Here is a 24,327-nt window from a genome sequence, read left to right as displayed (position 1 = left end):
CACGATGAAGGGAAACGATTCAATTGCAAATCCTAAGCTTCAATGGCTTTATTCTTAGGTTGCCTATATTCTTTGCTGGTTATTAATGGTGTATTATCACATGAATCATGAAAACCCTCAACTATGACCTGCCATAATTGCCCTCCTGGCCTGGAGTTGTCACCTTGTTCTGACTATCTGGTTGCCACAAAGGACCTATTGTTAGCCTGCAGTCTATTCACCTCCCTCTGGCCTGCAGTAACCCCCTGAGGTTTGGCAGTCTCACACACTCCATGTGTTCTGAATACCATCTCACATACTGTACAGGACTAATCATATTACTAGAATGGGAATTGATCCCCTTCATGTCAACAATCTATGAAGGGACGACAGGTGGGCATATCGAATGTGCTGTCGAGAGTGCACTCAACTTGCCCTATTCTGTGAAATGACACTAATTCAACTTAAATTCCCAGATTTTCTTCAAAGATTTCCGTCAGTGTGTGTCAGTCAGTGTGTGTATGTACAGCCAGTCTGTCAGAGAGGTGTAACAGGGCCCGGACACCTGACTCCCCCCTCAGCCCCGCCGTGTTCAGGTGGAGCATCCTGGGGACCCGGCAGACCAGCCGGCCCTGAAGGTAAGTGGAGAACCCCGCAGAGCCACCCGATATCCCCAGGACGCCTACAAAGAGGAATGGAACTAACCTACACTTAGGGGACAACAGAGATCTGGGGGACAACTGGAACTATTAGGAGACAATGAAGTTGCTCTTGGGAAATGCAGGGCACACGTCTGCAGAATCCAGTGATACATCCCACAGCATCACATCCAAGGCCGGTAATATACTCTAAACAGAATCCACAGTATAATGTCAGGGGAGGGTGGGTAAAGTCCCAACCTATATGTCATTCGGGACATTTACGTACTGCGTGATTTGGGAGAACGTGGAAGGGAGCACATGACAACTCCTGTAGCGCTTTTCATAGAACCTCAAAGCGTTTTAACAGAGCGACCCCTGAGGCCCCAATTATCATATCAACAGGTGTTGAACGTGTGAACATGAAGGTGGGGAGGGGGTGGGATGAGCCAGATATAGTGGAACTGGAATGTGGCAGTGTCCGTCTCCCTCTGCTCTCCCAGGGATCACCTTCACCATTTGCACTCACTGTGAATAATGATTCATCGAAATTTCAGACACTCGTATTCAAGCGACTTGTTAGCTAGCTTGTTGTATGAGAACGGCTTAAGATCAGATTTGAATGTGGTGCGTTTGTCTGCTCATTACGCTGCAGTAAATACATGACAGACTTTCTATTTCGAAGGCAGAACAGTACCCTTCTCCCAGAAGAACTAGTGTTTTGTCAAAGTTGTTATTCGAGGACCTGTGAACATTTCGGTCTACCACTGCTCCTGTCAATGAAGAGTACTCATTTATGGGACGCTATGGGATAAATTTTTCTAATATTCATCAGCAATTTACCTATATTTGAGTTGCAGCAACTCAGTGATGTCCATGTCCAATGTCCTCCTTGTTGTGTTGCAGATCAAGACGATACCCAACGATTCCAGCTGCCACAATGCTGACCCACCCCAACCCCCCGACCCCTGGGTTTTGTCCCTGTCCTTGTCCACCTGGCCATGCTTCAGACCTTGACTAGGTTTAATAGACTCTGGAATCAGCCTACATTTAATTATTATAACTTGTACTTTCAGTGTTCACCCAGTATAGCAAGAAGATGACTGGTCATCCCTCTGAGCCTGTTTCCTCTCTAGGTTTCTTCCTAAATTTCAGCCTTCTTAGGGAGTTCAACACTGAACAGAAATTCAACACTGTTGTTGTTTGCTCCTTGGGGTTTAAGGCTGGGTGTTTTCTACAACTGCTGATGTACAAAAGGGCTTTATAAATAAATTTGATTGATTGATTGACTGTTCTAGTAAGAGGTTGAGCACTGAGATTGGAAGGTTAGGAGATCCCCTGCTGAGTTTGTAAAATGGGTCCTGTGGTTTTGCTGCTTGGAATTCAGCATTGTTTTTTTGTTTTTACTTCATTATAGGGAACTGTTAGATTTATTGTTCAACTTCATTAAAGGGAATTGTTTTAATTTATTGTCTCACTTGATCAAAGTAAATAGTTAAATTTATTTTTTGACTTCATTAAAGGCAAATAAATGATTTATTGTTTGATTTCATTAAATTGTTTGACTTATTATTTTTCTTTGTGAAAGGGAATTGTTTGGAGTGAAGCCCAGTGACAGACTCTTGGTATAAGTAAGGGGTGTATTGTACAAATAGTTGTATTATGGTATGCTCAAGCATTTCTGTAATTCCTCCACCCGGTGTGAGTGAGTGATCAAGGGAATTTGTGAGTGAAGGAAAGACAGTGAACTTAATTTGTACTGTAAATAAATGTAATGCATATCCATATGCACATATCTGTTATCCCCTCATGTGAATCCATAGGATGCTAAACAATTTCCTTTCAATTGACTAATTTTCTTATATGAACCTAATTTCTGTTTTGCAGCATGTTGCGTTTATATTTTTGTTCAGTAGAAATAATTATCGAGGTAACTGTCTTTATTTTAAAATGAACCCCATTTAACTGAACTTTGGGAGCAAATATACAGTGGATATAACCCCTGTTAAAATGCCAGGCTCTTGTGATGTAAAAGAATGAGACAAAGATAAATCATGTCAGAACTTTTTCCACCTTTAATGTGACCTATAATGTGAACAATTCAATTGAAAAACAAACTGAAATCTTTGAGGGCGGAAAATCAATAAAATAAAAACTCACAATAACCTGGTTGCGTAAGTGTACACACCCTTAAACTAATACTTTGTTGAAGCACCTTAAGATGTTATTACAGCACTCAGTCTTTTTGGGTAGGAGTCTATTAGCATGGCACATCTTGACGTGGCAATATTTGCCCACTCTTCTTTGCAAAAGCACTCCAAATCTGCAGATTGCAAGGACATCTCCTGTGCACAGCCCTCTTCAGATCACCCCACAGATGTTCAATTGGATTCAGGTCTGGGCTCTGGCTGGACGATTCCAAAATGTTAATGTTCTTCTGGTGAAGCTACGCTTTTGTGGATTTGGATGTGTGCTTTGGGTTGTTGTCGTGCTGAAAGGTGAACATCCTCTTCATCTTCATCTTTCTAACGGACGCCTGAAGATTTTTTGCCAAAATTCCCTGGTATTAGGAACTGTTCATAATTCCCTCCACCCTGACTAAGGCCCCGGTTTCAGCTGATGAAAAACAGCCCCAAAGCATAATGCTGTCACCACCATGCTTCACTGTGGGTATGGTGTTCTTTGGGTGATGTGCAGTGTTGTTTTTGTGCCAAACATACCTTTTGGAATTATGGCCAAAAAGTTCAACATCAATTTCATCAGACCAAAACACATTTTCCCACGTGCTTTTGGGGGACATGATGTTTGTTTTTGCAAACTTCAGCCGGGCTTGGATGTTTTTCTTTGTAAGAAAAGGCTTCCGTCTTGCCACCCTACACCATAGCCCATTCATATGAAGAATATGGGAGATTGTTGTCATATGTAGCACACAGCTAGTACTTGCCAGAAATTCCTGCAGTGACTTTAATGTTACTCTAAGCCTCTTGGAAGCCTCCCTGACCAGTTTTCTTCTCGTCTTTTCATCAATTTTGGAGGGATGTCCAGTTCTTGGTAATGTCTCTGTTGCCTGTCTTAACAGTGTTCCATGGTAATCTAATGCTTTGGAAATTATTTTGTACCCTTCTCCTGACTGATATCTTTCGACAATGTGATCCCTGTGATGCTTTGGAAGCTCTCTGCGGACCATGGCTTTTGCTCTGAGATGCAACTAAGAAAATGTTGCATCTTTATTTGTGATTAATCAGAGTCACTTAAAATGATGGCAGGTGTGTAATGACTTCTATTTAACATGAGTTTGAATGTGATTGGTTAATTCTGAACACAGCCACATTCCCAGTTATAAGAGGGTGTACACACTTATGCAACCAGGTTATTGTAAGGTTTTTATTTTTAAATAAAATGTTTTCCAACTCAAAGATATCAGTTTTGTTTTTCAATTGAATTGTTCACATTATAGGTCACATTAAAAGTGGAAAAAGTTCTGACATGATTTATCTTTGTCTCATTCTTTTACACAAAAACCTGGCATTTTAATAGGGGTGTGTAGACTTTTTATATCCACTGTATATGTTTACTTAGGTACAATTTAATAAAAATAACATTTTACAGAGTAGGATATTTCCTACTACTAGTATGTGCATAGTGGTCTTCAACCTTTTTCCAGCCGTTCCATATATTTAATGTACTTTAGTTAGCACACCTGATTCAAGTGACATATATATTTAAGGACAACCATATGTCGGGGGTCCATGAGGAGAGCGCTGTATTGGGCCACAGAATCCCCACACACTTCCCCAATGCAGGTGTCACACACAGCCTAGCGAGGGGGAGGACAGATGGAGTAGTGGAGGCTGAAAATTGTGCCAAGTCAACTTAAAAAAAGGACACACACGGTGAGGTTGATGTATGAGCGAAGCGGGCCTACGTGAAACAGACTGACAGTGTTAAACATAACTCAATACCGAGGTGTTAATAAATTGCGCTGGCAGAGGAGACTGGCAATTTTCTTCGTGAAAAAGAAATCAATATGCAACAGGGAGACATTGATTACAGCAGCCTCATGCCATGGACAGAATTTGACATCAAACAGATCGTCTGAAGAGCACAACAGTGGCATTATCTGCCTCAGTGTGTGTGTGTGCGCGCGTGTGTGCAAGGGGGTTTGTGTGTTGCCTAGAAGACTAGATATTTCTGCGCTTCCCCAGTTACTCAAACTAGGGATGGCTGCTAGGCAACCAAGCCACATCACATCGCATCAGCCGGAAAGAGAAAGAGCGAGAGGAGAGAGGAAGGATGAAGAGATAGAGGGAGGAGAGAGGATAGAGAGAGAGGAAGATGAGAAGAGAGATGATGAAGAGAGAGACAGGGAGGACAGAGAGATAGTGAAATAAGGAAGAATGATAAAGAGATAGGGAGAAAAGGATAAGCAGAAAAAGAGGGAAAACAAACAAAAAGAGAGAGAGGGAGGATAGAAAGTAAGAAAAGGAGAGGGGGTAGGGAGTTGAGGCAGAAACTGCACTGGCAGAATTACATAAGATAGCAGCCCCAGTCTCACGGGCCATATTAATATGGTTAGGCACTGGGAAGTGATGAAGACTAGTGATGAGGCGACGAAAACACGCAGACCCACAATGATTTCATGTCATTGTTTATAAGGACAATGAAGGACTAATGAGTTTAAAACAACACACATCATCAATAATACAAAGTGATATAAAGTCTGTGGCTCGAACGCTGAATGCTAATTGGCTATAGGCTGTGATATATCAAACTGAATACCCTGGCTATAACAAGAACCTACTTTTTACTGCACTAAGTCAACCTGGGCGGGTTATGGTATTTGGCCATTATACCAGAACTAGGGGCTGTATCCAGGCAGTTCACGTTGTGTAGCACTAAAAACAGCCCTTATCTGTGGCCAAACCCCACCCCGCCTTATCACTTAAATACACAATACAAACAACCAGTGATTTAAATCCCATTCACTGGAATGTTCTGTTGAACATGCCGACTGAGACCCTTCAGTCTGTCTATGAGAACAAAACAAACACAGGAATGTTTCTTAAGATTGCGGGTTAAGTCTTGCCCAGGGTTGCAAAACTTCGGTAATTTTCCTGAAATTCCCGGCTTTCCAGAAATACTGGCTGGAGAGAGGCAAGCGTCAGGCGAATAAAAGCAGCAAATTCGGATTCCTCAGAACAGGTTTTCTGGAAGAGCGGAGAGAGTCAGTGGAACTTTGCAAGGGAGGGCTTCAAATATCTACAGGGAAAAGATAGAAAAAGAACAAAAAAGTGAACAATAGATGAGATGATGTATTGCATCTAAATAATCGTGTGGGTGTGTATGTATGTTTATGACTGTGTGTATGTAGTTGTAACCATGTGCTATCGTGGAAACCCACAGTCTGCCTGTCACAGCTCGCGGGGGATCACGGTGAAAGGCCTGATGGGACAGGAGGCCTCCAACTCCAGGGCTGTGAGGAAGCAGTCAGGGGCCTGGCTGCTACCCCGGGACTGCAGTGCCTCCCCGAGGCTGCTCCACGCCTCGTGGGACGTGCTCTGGGACTGCACAGCGTCGCGCAGCACCTTCTCCCCCAGGCCGACGCGCCCACACTGCACCAACAACCGACCCTGAGCAGACGAGAGTGACGGCATGGAGAAATAAAGAGGAGTGTGGGAGAGGGATATGGTACGTGCTGATTCTTTATGGTGATTTTAGGGCTTTTTGTGGTGGAAACCGTCATGGGTCAAACATACCATGTAAATGCTTCTACGCACAGATGAAGAAGCTAGATATGTTTTGGCAATTCGGACAATCTCAAATGTATCCCAACTAAATGGACACTTTCAGAAGAGGATTTCTGGGTGATTCTGTCACGTTCTGGAACCGCGGCCTGCCGTGCCGGTGAATCCAACGCCTTCTCTCCCTCATTACATCACGGACACCTGCTTTCCCACGTCACAGGACCTGATTTCAGTTCCAGCTTCCCCAGTGTCCCTTGTTGGGTCTTTATTTTTGGTTTATCCTTATGTAACATTGTTCCGTCTTATCTAGCCTTCTGTTTTGTTCATTCAAGTTCTTTATTAAATGTCCTCCAATCTCCTCAGCGATTGTGTCCTGCCATGATTTCAATGTTACAGATTAAAGAGAAAATCAGCAACTTTGTCAATTTCTCAATTAGTAGGCACTTGGCCATGTAACAAATCTAAAGCAACAGGACATCTTATGGAACACACTAGTGATATATGCTTGGTGAAAAAAATAAAAAGTATGCTATATTCACAACCATGAATGATGATTGCATTGCCAGGTGTTGGCGTCCAAGGGCTGGACGCTGATTAATAATTAAGATATAGGTGTGTCGAGGCTAGAGCCAGAATACCAGAGCTATTATCTTGGAATCAATCAAACAGAAATGAAAAGACATACCCCATACGTGCAAAATACATTGACATCCACACAATTACCTATTGTTTGATGTAACTGTATAACTTCAATATGAAAATATATAAATCATTCACAGTGATGTAGGGACTTGGTTGCATTATGCATTACGTTATGGCTGAATACTGGAATGCCAGATGGTTTCAAAGAGAAAGATTCAAATCATTATTTATATGGCTTTAATCATTATTTATATGGCTTTCAAAGAGAGTATGCATTTTTTATCAAATGCTAACAAAAGGAAACAAGTGGTTTTCAAAAAGGCTAACTATGAATAGACACAGACTCGAGGTACCATAATCCCCATAGACACATAATAAAACAACCGAGCAACCCAAAAGTGTTGATCCTGTTGTGTGGTGGGCAATTCAACAAGTACAGCCATGCAGACTCACTGCAAGGCAGTGGTTGGAGGGCGTAACTACGTAGACAAACCTTCCGTGCATTTCAAGACAACCGGAACAGACTTTGGGGGAGCGTTGCCTGATCCAGGCTGTGTTAGGATTCCCCCTGGTGAATCTAGTGAGTGAAGGTGACTTCTCCTGTTGTGGAATTCAACCCTGGCAGAACAAATCATCCAACTGCCCCGCCCCTTGTCTTCTGCGCCCAACCACCCATCACTACACTGTCACATTGTTGTGGCACAGCTGAGAGTACAAGGCAGCAGAGCAGAACGGTGCATTGAGCCCTCTGCTCGGGGCACAACCAGGAAGTTACTGCGTCATTACAACTTGCTCATTGTAAATAATATTACCAATATACAGTCAGTACCGTCAGTCACTCTGGATCAGGGCGTCAGAATGACTTGAATCCATACATTGCCGGATGGCTTTTTGAAGAAACATTGCATTTAGTGTTGACGGCTACTAGACGGTAAGGCTTCTTTGGGTCACTAAAAGGTAGAACAGATGAAAGGGAGAGGGAGAGAGAGAGCTAGAGTGAGGGGGGGCTAAAGAGAGAGAGAGAAAGGAACGAAAGAGAGAATTGGGCACTGGGAGAAGATCTCCACCTGGGCGAAGGAGATGGAGGCAAAGCGAGAGGAGGTGGATTACAGTATGTTTTGTACACTGTCTGACAATTTCAGGGTACTAAAAGTACTTGTACAGAGGACAATTATGTACAATAAAGTTGTCTTGCTTCTTACTTGGTTACATATCCATATGCCTGCAATTATTGCCTGAGGTCTTAGCCAATCTAGAACTTACCACATTTTGGCTTTATAAAACTCCCTGGTCGATATAGCAATATTTCTGGAGTCATTGTCAAGTGGCATAGATAATTAATACACTAGCATTCAAAATTTGGGGTCACTTTGAAATGTCCTGGTTTCCAAAAGAAAAGCACTTTTTTTGTCCATTAAAATAATATCAAATTGATCAGAAATACAGTGTAGACATTGTTAATGTTGTAAATCACTATTGTGGCAGGAAACCTTTTTATGGAATATCTCCATATGCATACAGAGGTCCGTTACCATAAACCATCAGTCCTGTGTTCCAAAGGCACATTGTGTTTGCTAATCCAAGTTTATCATTTTAAAAGGCTATGTGATTATTTGAATACTCATTTGTTATTATATTAGCACAGCTGAAATCTGCTGTGCTGATTAAAGAGGCAATAAAAAGGGCCTTCTATAGACTAGTTGAGTATCTGGAGCATCAGCAACTGTGGGTTAGATTACAGGCTCAAAATGGCCAGAATCAAAGAACTTTCTTCTGAAACTCATCAGTTCTTGTTATGAGAAATGAAGACTATTCCATGCGATAAACTGTCTCTAACCAGAATAGAAAAAGAGTGGGAGGCCCTGGTGCACAACTGAGCAAGAGGACAAACACATTAGAGTGTCTAGATAAACAGAAGCCTCTACTAGTCTAGTTTGGGAAATAGGTCCTCAACTGACAGCTTCATTAAGTAGTACCCTCAAAACAACAGTCTCAAGGAAGAGGCAACTCCGGGATGCTGGCCTTCTAGGCAGAGTTGCAAAGGAAAAGTCATACCTCAGACTGGCCAATAAAAAGAAAAGATTAAAATGGGCAAAAGAACACAGACACCGAACAGAGGAAGACTGAAAGAAAAGACCAGCATTACGTGCCCAGGGCCTTCTGCACCTACATGGACCTACATGGACCTACATGGACCTTAGGGTTCTGGTTATGTAACTACATCTTTGAGGTCAAAAGTTGCCTATCAGGGTCTTTATGTCCAAATGGTGTCTCGTACCAGTTGCCTAAAAGGGAATGCACAATTACAACTGTTATAACCGTAAGTGTTTGTGAGTGTTTTTGTCAGTGTGTCAGTTTGTGTTTGTTTCAGTTTTTGTGTCTTTGTGTCAGTTTGTGTTTGTGCCAGTTTGTGTTTGTTGCAGTTTGTGAGTGTTTGTGTCAGTTTGTGTGTCTTTGTGTCAGTTTGTGAGTAAATGTGGGTGTGTGTCTGTTTGTGTGTCAGCCTGTGTGTGTTTGTGTCAGAGTGTATGTTAATGTTTTTCCACAAATATAACCAATTTTGAAATAAAAACAGAAGGAGAACCCCACGGTGTGCTATATTAGCAAAAACATATGTAGTTTCCTGCCGCATCCAGAGGCACAACCAGATAATAATGAATAATAAATCAGGATAATGAAGACCGGTTCCTGTCTCCTTCCCACTATTTACTTATTACTGTAATTGTTTGTGTCAGTTTGGTGTATTTGTGTCAGGGTGTCAGTTATTGAGTGTGAGTGTTAGTGTCAGTTTTGTGTGTTTGTGTCAGTATGTCAGTTAGTGAATGTTAGTGTTGGTTAGGGAGTGGTTGTGTGCTGTGTGAGAGGGCAGTATTGGTCAGGGTAGCGTGTCATGTCTGTTTCATACTCCACTCTGCTTGGGCACTGTGTGAGTCTGTGTGAGTCTCCAGAGTCCTGAAGCATAACCAGGGTGCCACGCATGAAAACACACGCATGAAAACACACACACACAAACATCCTCCAGAGCAGGGCTTGCCTGAGGTCAAACAGACGAGTCTTGTTATACAGGCTGTGCTCACTAGCTCCAGATTAATTGGGCTGAAACTCAATGCTCTGCTTTCTAGAGGGTCTGGCACAACCACCAATGGAAATGTTCTACTGTATAGAGCAGGGGTGGGCAATATCTTTCACTGGGGGGCCACACTGAAAATGCCAGAGAGCATCGTGGGCCAGATTACTTTTTTAACCAACACGCCTAAAAAACACACAACAAAGCTAACTCTGTTAACTTGCATATTATATTTATGCATATTTATTTTCCATGCAACACCGTTTTCATAATTGAACATTATTTACTTTAACAATGTTATTTTTTTTCTGTTAACAACTGTATGGCAGGCAAAGACCTAAAAAAATCACTCAAAACAAATGTTGCAACACATATTTGCCTTAAAACTTAACTTTCAACTCCACAGAGTAAGCTACATTACATAAGGTATAGTGTATAACAGTTATACAGGTATAATAGTTATTAGGGCAGATATAAGTCTATGAAATCACTTTGAAGATTATGACGATTTTCACTCAAAGCAAATGTTGGTAAAATTGCCGTCATCTAACTTCATACAGTATATTTTTTGTATTACGTGTTTTTAATGACAGCGATTCCAGCAGCCCAGAGCCAAGAAATCAACTTTTAGGGCTACTCACTCAATATGAACAGGAGAGCCTCGTATGGGTGTTGACAAGTGAGGTGAAGTCAGGAGTCATTTCTGTTGAAGCAGTGTGCGTTACTGTTGAAGCATTGTGCGTTACTGTTGAAGCAGTGTGCGGTACTGTTGAAGCAATGTGCGGTTCTGTGGAAGCAGTGTGCGTTACTGTTGAAGCAGTGTGCGGTTCTGTTGAAGCAGTGTGCGGTACTACTGCAAGATGTTCATCAGTGAGGTTGCACCTGCGCTTGGACTTTTGGGTGCCAATTTTTGTATTTCGCTGCATGCTTGCTCTTGAAGTGCCTCTGGAAATTGTACTCTTTAAAAACTGTGACGTTAGCTTAATATATTAAGCAAATTGCTTTACCTGCGACATCTGCAAATAAATATTTTCCTGTCAATAGTTTTTTAAATACCCTGCTTTCGTTATCAACTTTTCTTAGGCTCATTTCCAGAGATCGCTAGCCATCAATTGCGTATAGTACGTACAAATGATAACTTCCGCGCTTGGATTGTGGTGCTGGTCCCTACGTATCATAGCAACGCAAATACCTTGTTTCAACTTAAAGGTATTTTAAACAGACAGTATGATACTGCTGTACTTATTCCTGGGAGGGCCACAGGACTTTTAATTTGAAAATAAATAAATATGCAACAGTAAATAAAGTAACTTAATCTGCGGACCTTGCCAGGTATTTTTTTTTTTTTATTATTTCAAAAGTTTTGGATGTATCGCAGGCCGGATAGAACCCACTGGAGATATGACAGGGGTGTCACAAGGTGTGTGTGTCTGTGTGTTTGTCTCTGTGTTTCTGTGTTTCCATTGTTTGGGCAAATGTGTCCTCAACTAACACTGCCAGCGGGTCTCTGATTGTCCAGGTGCCCTTCCATTCAGACCAATGGGAAGTAACCACTGAGTCATCGCTTCCTTTTTTTTTTGTTCAACAGGGCAGTAAAGTTAAACAACAGCATTCACCCCCATTGGGTCTACATTTCAACAACACTGCCATTAATTGGTAACCCCGGTTTGTTCCGTAATCCTCTCAGGTCAGTGGCTGAATTAAATCAACACCCTCTACTGTGATGTCAACAAAGCAGAGGAAAATGAGCCCTGCCGGGCCAGAGGTATGTATCTGAGGCTTATCCCCATGGTGGCCAGCAGTGACCCAGCCTAGCGCCCCACGCCTGAACCCGCTAATCCCATCAGATATGTGGTGCCCGTAGGGGTCCTGCTTGCCTGACAGTGACCTGTGAATACATGGCCACTGTGACACTGCAATGCCTTACTCCTAAAAGCGTTGGTTATCCTGTCTCCACCCGGCGCTCCTCAACTCCTCCCCAACGACTCTGACTTTGCCTGTGCTACATGGCTGCTGTCAGACCCAGGGCTCGGACACCCGACTCAGGGCGCTCTGGGGAGGAGACCAGCATGACCCTGAACAGACTCACACGCCCAGAGGGACTGGCGGATATGAGACCTTATATCAACAGTCAATAATACACAAGCTGAACAAGTTAATCCAATCACTCATGTACACACACACAAACACACACACATACACACACTGAGGTGAACAATAGGCCAATTGGCACTAGACAACTCCCCTCCTCCTATCTTCCTCTTTAGCTGGTTATCAGAGGTCTTGCTCAATAGAATATTTCCCTAGTTGCTAGGCAATCCCATAAAGAGCTAGAGAAGGAGCGAAGTGTTATAAATAATGTATTTGCATTATCAAATCAGCTGCCAGCCACCCCCATCTAGAGAGAAGAGACTCAGACAAAGAGAGAGCGAGAGAGACACAGGAAAGACAGAGGAAAGAGAGGAAAAAGAGGGAAAAAAGATACAGAGGAGAGAGAGAGGAAAGAGAGATGGAAAGGGCCATTTGATCACTGGAATGCAATTCATTCTATTAGATGAAGTCATCGTCCCTGACTGTATGTTTGTTACCAAATGTATGTCTTCATCTGTCTGTGAATGTGTGTGTATCTGTAAATATATTGTATGTGTTGGGCTGTGTATGTGTCTGTGTATTTGTGTGTGTGTGTGTGTTTGTGTGAGTAAGAGTTTGTGTTTGAGTAGAAGATGACAGAGTAAACAGAGTGTGTGAGCAAGAAGAGCGCAGCTGGTTCACTGAGAACTGACTAACTGACTCACAGCTGGTTCACTGAGAACTGACTAACTGACTCACACCTGGTTCACTGAGAACTGACTAACTGACTCACACCTGGTTCACTGAGATCTGATTAACTGACTCACAGCTGGTTCACTGAGAACTGACTCACAGCTGGTTCACTGAGAACTGACTCACAGCTGGTTCACTGAGAACTGACTAACTGACTCACACCTGGTTCACTGAGAACTGACTAACTGACTCACAGCTGGTTTACTGAGATCTGATTAACTGACTCACAGCTGGTTCACTGAGAACTTACTCACAGCTGGTTCACTGAGAACACGCTAACTGACTCTCAGTTGGTTCACAGAGAATAGGCTAACGGACTCACTGCTGGTTCAATAACAATAGACTTAGTGACTCACAGGGGGTTCACTGAGTGTAGGCTAACTGAATCACAGCTGTTTCCTTGACAACAGGCTAACTGACTCCCAGCTGGTTCACTACAAACAGAATAACTGACTCACAGCTGGTTCAATAACAATAGGTTAAGTGACTCACAGCTGGTTCACTGAGTATAGGCTAACCAAATCATTGCTGGTTCACTGAGAATATAAAAACTGCCTCACAGATGGTTCACTGAGTATAGGCTAAATGACTCACAGCTGGTTCAGTCAATACAGGCTAACTGACTCCCAAATGGTTCATTGAGTACAGGCTTACTGACTCCCAAATGGTTCACTAAGTATAGGCTAACTGACTAATTCCTGGTTCAATGAAAATAGCTTAACTAACTCACTGCTGGTCCAATGACAAAAACTGGTCCAATAACTGGCCAGCTGGTTCACTGAGAATGGGCTAACACTCGCAGTTGGTCCAATGACAAAAGGAAAACTGTCTCCTAGCTGGTTCACCAAGTATAGGCTAACTTACTCACTGCTCGTTCAGTGACAATAGGCTAACTGACTCACAGCAAAGCAGCAGAAGAGAGGAGCAGAGGTTGTGGGAAGTGGAGGATGTTTAAAGTGGTGGTGAAAACCATTTAAGAGCTCAGTCAGTCAGGAAGAAGGCACTGCTGAGCCTGGATCCAGTGGCATCAAAGCCCAACCATCAGCAACCATCCCAAAATACACCCAGCCAACTGGGCCTGGGGATGAGTCACACTGGCACCTTTCATAATATATCCTACAGACACACACCTACAGTCATTTACACATCACATACACACATCCTACACACAAACACACGCATGCACACTAAAACACAGTACTGTACACACTACATCGATAACACAAACACACATATATATAACGTGAAAAAGTGGGATCCATTTTCTTAACACTATTGTGTTATGACATATGCGTTAGCTGCGTATTTCCCCTACTTGCCTTCCTGTGGCTGGTGGTTTGAGAAAGGCGCAGACTACTGACAAACAGGGTTTTTGTCATCAAGCTTCTTTGCTGGTTATAAATACTCTATGGGCCTGGTGAGAATCATTATAAGCAGGGTCTAGTTAAACCTCTTCCTTGGTTTAAGACTTTAACCAGCTGGTTGTGTGGAACATATACTACGTCATCACTTTATAACACTGTTTATGGGGGAGTTAGAGAATGTATTTTGGGGTACTAAAGCCCAGAAAGATGGAAGGAATGAGCTGTTGCTAGGCAGCGAGCGGAAGAGATGAATAACGAGTCTGGAGAACATCCGCTAACTGTATCGACCTAGCATACATTTCTAATTAACGCAGCACAAGTTATTATTAACTTGCTTGTAAATAAAGCTCATAAAAGAACAGGCCCACATTAAAATGGCCTCCAGTGTTAAAGGTTTGGATGAAGTCCATAAACCTTCATTACTGCAATATGGTTGAGGCAGTAATGGTTCTGGATTGGTAATACTTGGATTGGAGCAGGCTGTACTGGCTATAGATAGGCTTAAACAGCAGTTAGCAGTTGAAACAATAAACAAAGTGTTTTCCCTGCCCCTCAGTAATGGGGTGAGACATGGGGCTGGAGAAATGGAATCACTCTGAAAATAAAAGACAGAACTATGGACGCAAGGACTGAATATCCATGATAATGATAGTTTTCACTATGTTTACAGTGTTGTTTTATGTATACACTTTTACATTAGAAAATAGAAATAAGCTTATATCTTGGGTTTTGAGGTACATCATAACAAAATGACCCATTACAATTTACATATTTTTAAGAAACAACATGTAGAGATAATTAATTTTAATCCCTCAAATTGATGTAGAATACATTGATCTAGGCTTTAAACATTAGACACAGTGTAACCACATAAGGGCAGTACCTCTCTCCTTCTGGTGTATGTGTGTGTGTATGTGGGGGGGGGGGGGGGGGGGGGTGTTATGCAAGCATATGTGTGCATGTGTGTGTATGGAGGAGTATATTTTAAAGTGTGTGTGTGTGTGTTGGAGGAGTATATTTTAAAGCGTGTGTGTGTGTGTGTGTTGGAGTACACGGTCCCCGTGGGACTAGAGAGGGTGCTCATCTCTTCCATATTTGGCCAGTGGGACTACCAATCCCCCGGGTGAGGAGCTGAAACACAGCCAGCTGGCACTGGGCCACTCTGGGTCTCTCTTATGACAGATGTGTGTGTGTGTCAGTAGCAGTGACTGGGAAAATCAGAAAAAAGGCCATATTATTAAAAGGCATATTATGTGTAGTGATGTTTGCGTTGATTGCTCTAAAAACCTGTTTGTTCAACTGTGATATATAAGACAGCAGTTGCACAGTTGCATAATGAATTCCACTGCATTCACAGTGCCTATGGACAATCTGCACGCCCTTGAAGTTTTTATTTGACAGTATCATCCATTTAAATAAAATAAAAATTCCCTCTGACTCAATTACACACCACACTCTACACTTTTGTTGGGAATTTAGAATAAAAAAAAAATTTCTACATTGGATTTGTCTCCACCACCCTGATTTTAAACTTGGTGGAAACCCCTTTAGCAGTAATTTTAGTTGTGAGTCTTTTGGGATATCTATTTACTCTACACCTATGTATAACTGGTAATAAAACACCATAAATTCTTCACAAAATTGCTGAAGCGCTGTCAAGTTCCCTGGGGAGAATTGATAGACATCAATCTCCAAGTAATACCAAACAACTTTGATTGGATTCCAGTCTGTGCTCTGACTCTGCCACTCAAGGACATTTAATTTTATATTTCTTAGCTTCTTCACTGTAGCTTTGGCTGTACTTTGGGTCACTGACATATTTAAATGTTACATTTGGCCCTAGTTTCAGCTTTCCTAAAATTAGGTCACAGTTTTCAGTGTTATTAAATTGACATTCGGTCCTAGTTTCAGCTTTCTTGCAGAGGGCTTTCTTCAATTACCTTTCTGTATATTGTTCTATTCTTTTCCCCTTTTTCTCTTGACAAGTTCCCCAGTCCCAGATGATGAGAAACATCCCCATGACATGATGCTGTCACCTGCATGCTTTAGATTGGTCAGATTGGTGTTCTTTGGGTACAATGCTGGGTATGCAATTATGCTTTGCTTTTAGGCCATAAAGCTCTCGTCTTCCTTCTTACTACCCTACCGGTGACATTTCTGAAGTGCTTGGGTTATTGTTGTTACAGGCACACTGACCATTCTGTAGCTCTATCAAAGCTGCAGGCTCTTTCTGGTGTCATAAACCTTTGAATTCAACCTGCTCCACTGAATACTCAAGGTCTTTGATATCTTGATATACCCATCCCCTGACCTTTTCTCCTTAGCCCTTTTAAAATTTCCTTGGTGCTCCTGGTTGAACTTGTGCTTTGCAATTCAATACCCAACAGACAGAACCTACAGAAACTCCTGAATATATCCCTTAAATCTTGTATGTCACTATAATTTAAAAAAGGTGGAGGGCTTTTACTTGGTGTGCAATTTTGAAAGTGACTGGTTAGACCTGAACTGATTTCGGATTGCTATTACATGGTGATTAATGTAATATTTCAGTTTAGGATTTTTAGTACATACAATTTAATTTCATTCACAATTCAAATTCAAGGGGGTTTAGACTATACAACAAGACCTATATAACAAGATCTGTGATTAAATATCCCTGGATTGTCCATATTTGCAATGTGAACTGTAATTGAGATATATAGGCATAATCTATACATAGTCATATTATTATACATTTATCTAACAAATAATGTGACAAATGCACATGGGAAACAGAAAATGTGTCTAAACAAAGTCTGTGTGTCTCATTGCCTCTCACCAGGTGTAGCAGTATACGGTGTCCATTTGGGTGGATGGCCAAAGCTTCGTCGTAGAAGCTCTTGGCCTCATCCTGGTTCCCTCTGAGCTCAGCCAGACGGCCTCTCAGCAGCAGCACAGAGTGGGAGTTGGGGAAGAGCACCGCTGCCTCCTGGACACAAAACTGGGCCTCCTTCACACGTCCCTCGGCCATGAACAACTCACCTACGGGACAGAATTGGGTGGAGAGTAGCACAGACAAAAAGTAAGACATAGAAGAGGTGGGCATAGAATGAACAGCAGCAGTGTGATATGTGTAGATATGTTTCAAGGAATCTATGACATCAACCATTGTCAGACATGGAAGATTCAGTTTTTCATTTGAAACCCAGTTGTGTGCGAGTTCTGCCCCGAGCCAAAATGATGCACCTCAATGCTTTACCCTGGGCTTACAATGGAACGTTGAATGGGCTGCATGCTTGGACAGAACATTTGACCAGGGTCAGTTTTCATCCAAAATCTAAAGCCTAACACTAACCAAAAGAATTTACCGAATGTTAACCCTTACAATCAACACAAGAGGTACAGGCAACTTTTACGAAATAGAAAATAGGTCAAAATAAATGTGATGTTTTGGGCTGAAACATAAGGGGGAGTAAAAACACAATAATTTCTCATACAGATTCTTTTTTTTCTACAGAATGTGGTTTTCAAATGTATTGGCTCTCCTACAACCAATATAATGTGAAGCCTCCACAGGAGTGGCTACAGCAAAGTCTGACAAGTTTGGCACACTTTTTGAGGGATTTTGGACCACTCCTGTTTGCAGCACATTTAAAGATCCATAATAGTCTTAATGCAGTGCTCATGAACTGCCCTCTGCAATTCAGACCAGAGGATTTAAACTGCATCCATTTAAAAACATAGATTTAGCGGCACCAAAACCTTTTCTGTATTGATATTGATGTATGTTTAGGGTAACTGTCTTGTTTAATGGTCTCAATCTCCTGGCAGAGGCAACCAGCTAAAATATCCTGGTTCTTGAGATATATAATTAATTTAGCCAATCATCTTAACAACAGCACATGGACCACTTGTACCAAAACAGACCCAAAGCATCAATGATTCACCACCATATTCTACTGAGGTAATCAGGTGCTTTTCCATGTATGCGGGAACCTTTTATTACCAAACATGCGAAAGGTGTGCATGGCAAATGTTAAATTACTATCTTATAAGACTACAACACTCAATTCCAATTGTAGTTCCAATACGGTTGGCAAGCAATGTGTTGCAATTTGACGGTTGGGCTCAGTAAGGGCTTTTGACAACCCTTCCAAACACCTTGCTGACATGGAAGTGGTGTCTATTTTAAGACACTGGACTGTACAATTCTGAAACTGTGGATCCTTGGACTCTGCTTTGCCTCCCTCACCAACTCCTCACCAATATGTGGGGGAAATATGCCTATGTTTTCTATTCTTGGCAAATCTGCAATTGTTCCAGACTTCTGAAACCTTGTGATTATTACCCTGACTATTCTGATTGTATTTTCAACTGTTTATGTATTTTTTTTATACCCTTTACCTTATCTGTGTAGGTCAAAAACCATCAGTCTCCTTTCAGCTGAGTTCTTTGGTTTTACTCATGGTGATGGACGACAAAGGAATTTTACATGTGTGCAACCTCATATTTATACCCCAGGGAAACAGGATCAGGTAAAAGACATGTAAACAGATTCTGGAGACTGAGACAAACTTAAAAGCACAGAATTTCATAACAGACACCATGTCATTTGGTTTCATTGTAAATATTATTTTGAGGTGCCAATACTTTTGAAAGCAATGTTTTGCAGAAGAAAATCATGCTACTGAATAAAATGTTGTGTGTTTGAGAAATTACTGTGTTTAAATGAAACTATACTGCTACACCTTATGTTTGAGCCCAAAATATGAATCATTGTTTGTGTTGTTTATTTTTTATATTTCCCTTAACCTTTTAGTTATAGTACCAACAAATAGAGTACCAATAATCTTTTAGTTTACATTTTAAATTAGAACTTCAATGAGATGACATAAGAGTTTGAACTCCATTTATGGGATAATCCACCCAGAACCACATATTCCTATGGTATATTTAATAAAATAATGTTTTTTTTCTTATAATAAGTTAAAAATAAAATTTTCAAAGGAATCGACTGAGACTTATGTTGACTGCAAAACCCTCAATGCAATGCTGTCTCTAGACAGGTTGCTTGAATAGGTTAATTAATATTTTAGTGACCAGTTACAGTAGATAGAGAATAAACTATACCCGTCAAAAGTTCTGAAACAATTACCTACAATTGTAATCAAAATGATTCAACCCCCATTGCAAATAAGGTATTTTTTCAAAATGTACAGAGTGTCAGCTGATTTGTTGACAGAGTGTCAACAAATCAAACAAAGCAATAGAAATAGCTCAATACAACGAATGCTTCAAGTGGTTTCCCCATATTCAACTGAAAATGGAACTTACACTGACCTCCCCAGTCTCACATTTATTCAACCCCTTCATAGCAAGCATCTTTAGTACTTAGTAGAGCACTGTCTTGCTGTTATGACATTCTGCAAACATCCTGTTAGAAGGTCCAATGACGCCTAAGCTTCAGCTTCCTCACAGACGGCATGACATTTTCTCCTAGGATTTCCTGATACTTTAATTAATCCATCTTGCCTACCACATGCTGCAATCTTCCAGTGCCAGAGGAGGCAAAGCAGCCCCACACCATCACTGAGCCACCACCATGCCTAACTGTGAGCAGTGTTCTTTTTAACGTATGCTTAATTCTTCTTCCTCCAGACATACTGCTGATCCATCGTGCCATTCCCGTTTTGTTTCATTGCTCCACAGCACAGATTCCAAAAACATTTGTGGCATATTTATATGATTTTGAGCATATTGGAGCCGATTATCTTGTGCTTTTTGGTCAGTAGTGGTGTATGTCTTGGAGTTCTGGCATGTAAACCTTGTGTGTTCAGTACGCGCCTTATTGTGTTCACTGAAACCTTAGTGCCTGTTGCCACCTAACGTGCAGTCAACAAAGCCCTAACCAGTTCAGGTATTTAATGTGTTCCAGCTCAAGCACACCTGGTGTAACTAATGAAGCCCTTGATTAGTTGCATCAGGTGTGCTTGAAACAATGCCTGTTTTGCATATTTGTGCTATTGTGAGGGTTGAATAATTTTCAGACTGGAGAAGCCTTTATAAGTTGCATTATCAGTTGAATTTTGGTCACCGCTTGCAGCATTCATGGTTTTGATATGTTTGAATTGCTTTTGTTTGAATTGTTCATTTCAAACAGCTGAATGTCTGTATATTTTGACAATAAACCTGATTTGCAATGGGTGTTGAATAATTTTGATTACAATTGTATATACAATAATACCCAAATCAAAATCAGAAAGTCAAGTAATATAACTATAAACTCATTTAAAATGCAATATAGATTTAGGAGTGAAAAACATCTCATGTTCAACACTGAATTTTTAACTCATATCTATGTTTATCTGTTAGCTGTTGCAATATGCAGCGCTTGTTAGCAAGCAGGACAGGGTTACCTTGTTCAACTGAAATTTCCAGCAAAATAACCACTCAATACCCACTAAAAAGGCCGGAAAAAGTAGCCTATGTTTTGCGGAAATTTCGGGAATATAGTCACAATGGCAACACTGAAGCAGGGAGACAGTGAGGGAAAATTGCTTTGCTTTATGGTGGTTGGAGGAAAAATTTATTTTAATGTACCAGCGCATTGTGTAATAGAAATATAATGCATGTGTCACGTCCTGGCTATGCCCCTAGCCATCTCTGCGCTGGACTGGGGCCATAGTCAGGACCAGACAGAAGGTGCCTCTAGGCACCTCTATCCATTTTGTTCTCCCCAATTGGAGGAAGGTGTAGATTGTTGCCTCCAATTGGGGACCCTACTTATATTCAATGTTTGGACACACCTGGTGTGGATCATTGTGGTTTAGTATTTGTGCTTGCTGCGCAACGTCATTGGTTGCTGCTTTGTTTTTGTTTCTTTTTATTAGAAGATGGATTACTACCGCCCTTTCATCTCTGCGCTTGTGTCCTACCACCACAACCGTGACAGAATGATCCACCATCCAGAGACACTGCAGAGATGGACGGTAGGGGAACTCCTCGATTGGCCTGACAGCGACACAGAGGAGGAGAACACCTACTGTCACCCGCTGCACACCTGGCCAGCCCAGCAGTGGCCCGGAGGAGACAACGACAGAGGCGACGCCACCGACCCGATGTGAGTCAGCCCTAAGACATTTTTGGGGGGCGCTATGGGGGCACCCCAGAAGGGTGGGAAGACAAACCCTTCCTGCCACTCACATGGGGGGTGATCGAGGTGCCCCAGCTATGCCAAGTGCCAGCTCCAAGGCGTGGGGCAACACCTCTGATGGGGCCTGTAAAAGCCCTCCCGGACGTCGGTAGATGTGAGGACAGGTGGGGCTTCCATGATTCGCCGTACCTGTTCTCACCACCAGTGGTGGAGCCCCCTGGCCAGCTCCAAGAAGCCGGGTGTTTCCTGCTGCCCAGGAGCCACCACCAGCTCCCCCTGCTGCCCTGTTGTCGCCGCCGCCAGAGCCCGCCAAAGACTGGCCGCCGGCACCTGAGCCCGCAGAGGACTGGCCGCCTTGGCCCTCTCAAGTCCCCGTTGATCCGCCACCCTCATCTGTCCTGGCGGCTCTGCCTCCCTGGCCTGTTCTGACGGCTCCGCCTCCCCTGCCTGTTCAGGCAGCTCCAGGTGCTGAGCCTCCGCCTGTCCGGGTGTCATCATCCCGCCCTCCCCCCCTGGTTTGTTCCTGGTCTTACGGTCGGGAGGCCATGCCTTGGGGTGGGGGTACTGTCACATCCTGGCTATGCCCCTAGCCATCTCTGCGCTGGGCAGGGGCCATAGTCAGAACTGGACAGAAGGGGGTGCCTCTCAGGGGCGGAGTCACTGGCTTGTTGTTGTCTCTCTGTTGTGCAGCAATTGGGCTGTACTCTGCTGGAAATACTCGGCCCTCATTCAGGGTGGTTGCGGTTAGTGGGTGTCCCTTTGGTTGATGCTTGGCAATGTGGATGGATTGAGTTCCTGCCTGTGGGCCCTCAGATAGGGCCACAGTGTCACCGGACCCCCCCGTCTCAGTCCCAAGGTCTTACGCTGCTATTTTATTGTGCTGGGGGAGTAGGGTCAGTTCTCCTTCTCCACTAAGTTCTCCGTCTCCACCATAGACTGTAAAAATAATGGACGACGCCCTTTCGCTCTTTTCCATTGGTGAAAAATGAAGCCACCAGTGTCCTGATACGGCGCTGACATCTTGGACTTGCGTCTGCGCAGATAGCGATCTTGGGACCAGTTCTGCGCAGTAGTTATGCACAGTAGCGAGAAGGAAGTAAAGCCGTGAAATCAACGGCCCCACCCCTGTGCCCCGCCCTCACTCTCCCTCGCAGAATGCGCATACCGTAATCAATCGCAAGTCCAAGTACAGTACAACCTTTGCTTGTTAAACCTAGACGATATGTTATAGCCTAACTTACATCATGTTTAACCTTAATTTAGAATAGGCCTAATACAAAAATAATTGGTAACTTCTAGCTAACGATCACCTGCTAGCTATTAACATGGCTATTAACAAGGCTTGTTGTCTTTTAGCTAACGTTAGCTAGCCCATTACATTTATTTACTAATTAAATAGCTTATAAATTTAACTTACCGAAAAAAATTCAAAGATCGATTGGAAATGCCAGATCGGTTAGCACAATGTACTGCAGAACAACCCATTATGTCCGTGTGAAATTATATCAATTATAAAAATTTAGAGATTAAATGTAAAGTTCCAATCTCCTCAGTCCTCCGAAGATTCAGTGGCTCCTCGGCTCAGATAGCTGTCAATCACAGCTGTGAATCACGACGTCACACCACCGTTTTTAGAGCATTAAATAACTAACTAAAAACAAACTTATTTTAAAAACAAACTCTTGAATTTACATTAGCGTGATACAAACTACAGTAAATGACAGAAACCAGCTTCGGAAAAAATATATTTGAAGGGTAATTTAATTGTTTAGTTGGTCTCGCGTCCCATTGAATAACATGGGGAGGGCGGGGTTTATGACCTATACTGGGACCACTCACGCTTGGTCTCCACTATAAATCCTTTTTATAGTGGAGACCAATTTTCCCAGTCTCCTCCTGTTTTGAACTTAGGAGGACATGAGGTCCTGGCCCACACCTACGGAGTACTTGGCTTGATAGATCTGTTGCTGTCCCTGTCCAAAGTCTTCCTGGTTGTGTTGCAGATCAAGACGATACCTGACGATTTCAGCTGCCACTGTGCTGACACCTCCTCCCTCCCCCGTGTTGTCCCTGTCCTTGTCCATCTGGTCATGCTTCTGACCTGGACTAAGTTTAAATAGACTGTAGACTCACATGCATTTATTAATTATTACAACTGTAATCTTAATATGTTCAACGGGACACCGCCAGAAGACGAATTGGTTATCCCTCTGAGCCTGGGTCTTCTCTAGGTTTCTTCCTAAATTTTGGCTTTCTTAGGGAGTTTTTCCTAGCCACTGAAATTCAACACTACTGTTGTTTGCTCCTTGGGGTTTAAGGCCAGGTGTTTTGTAAAAGCACTTTGTGACAACTGCTGATGTAAAAAAGGCTTTATAAATACATTTGATTGGTTGATAGACACCTCTATCCAGTTATGAATCCTTACTACATGATTTCCCACTAATAAAACATAAGTTTTCAAAATATTTTAGGAGTTTCTTGATGTGTATCTGGGGGCTGGATTACCCCTTTAAGTTAACTAATAACATAATTTAATGACAGTGTTGCCTCCAGAATGAAATCATGAAAAAAATATATAACTTGCTTTCATTTCACGAAATATTAATTAAAGATACAGCCCACAATTTTGGCCACAGGTTGTAAAATTAGTGCTGCTACATATGTGCTGATTTGTGCCATTGAAAAGCACCTAACTGAGGTTTGATAGTGTTTCTAATAATATATTATGCATAAACATACATATACAACATGTTACACAACCTGCCCAAAATGGGAGGTTTATTTCTTTATTTTGCTGCTGATGTCCCAGAAAGCATCTCTAAGAACTCATTCTCATTTACAAAATAGACTAACAAAGAAATTATTTCTCATCATTTACAAGTTAAATAAAATGGAGAGGTAAAGTAATTCTCAACTACAGTATTGACTTGGGAAATAC

At 42.2% G+C, this 24,327-nt stretch overlaps 1 protein-coding gene across 4 annotated transcripts in view; it reads right to left on the bottom strand.

The window, feature by feature from the left end:
* Positions 1 to 5,249: 5,249 nt before the first annotated feature.
* ttc7a (tetratricopeptide repeat domain 7A) overlaps positions 5,250 to 24,327 on the bottom strand; it is a 51,009-nt gene continuing 31,931 nt past the window's right edge. For all 4 annotated transcript variants that reach the window (XM_010904881.5, XM_010904884.5, XM_010904880.5 and 1 more), the window contains 3 exons: positions 17,076 to 17,278; positions 6,019 to 6,247; positions 5,250 to 5,876 (listed from right to left, as the gene is read on the bottom strand). In XM_010904881.5, the coding sequence (XP_010903183.3) occupies positions 6,029 to 6,247; positions 17,076 to 17,278 (422 nt within the window). In that variant the 3' untranslated portion in view covers positions 5,250 to 5,876; positions 6,019 to 6,028. The remainder of the gene's footprint in view (positions 5,877 to 6,018; positions 6,248 to 17,075; positions 17,279 to 24,327) is intronic.

Source organism: Esox lucius, chromosome 6, assembly GCF_011004845.1.
Source record: "Esox lucius isolate fEsoLuc1 chromosome 6, fEsoLuc1.pri, whole genome shotgun sequence".
Classification (NCBI taxonomy): domain Eukaryota; kingdom Metazoa; phylum Chordata; class Actinopteri; order Esociformes; family Esocidae; genus Esox; species Esox lucius.
The sequence above is the reverse complement of the archived record's forward strand: the minus strand, read 5'-3'. Positions and strand labels throughout refer to the sequence as shown.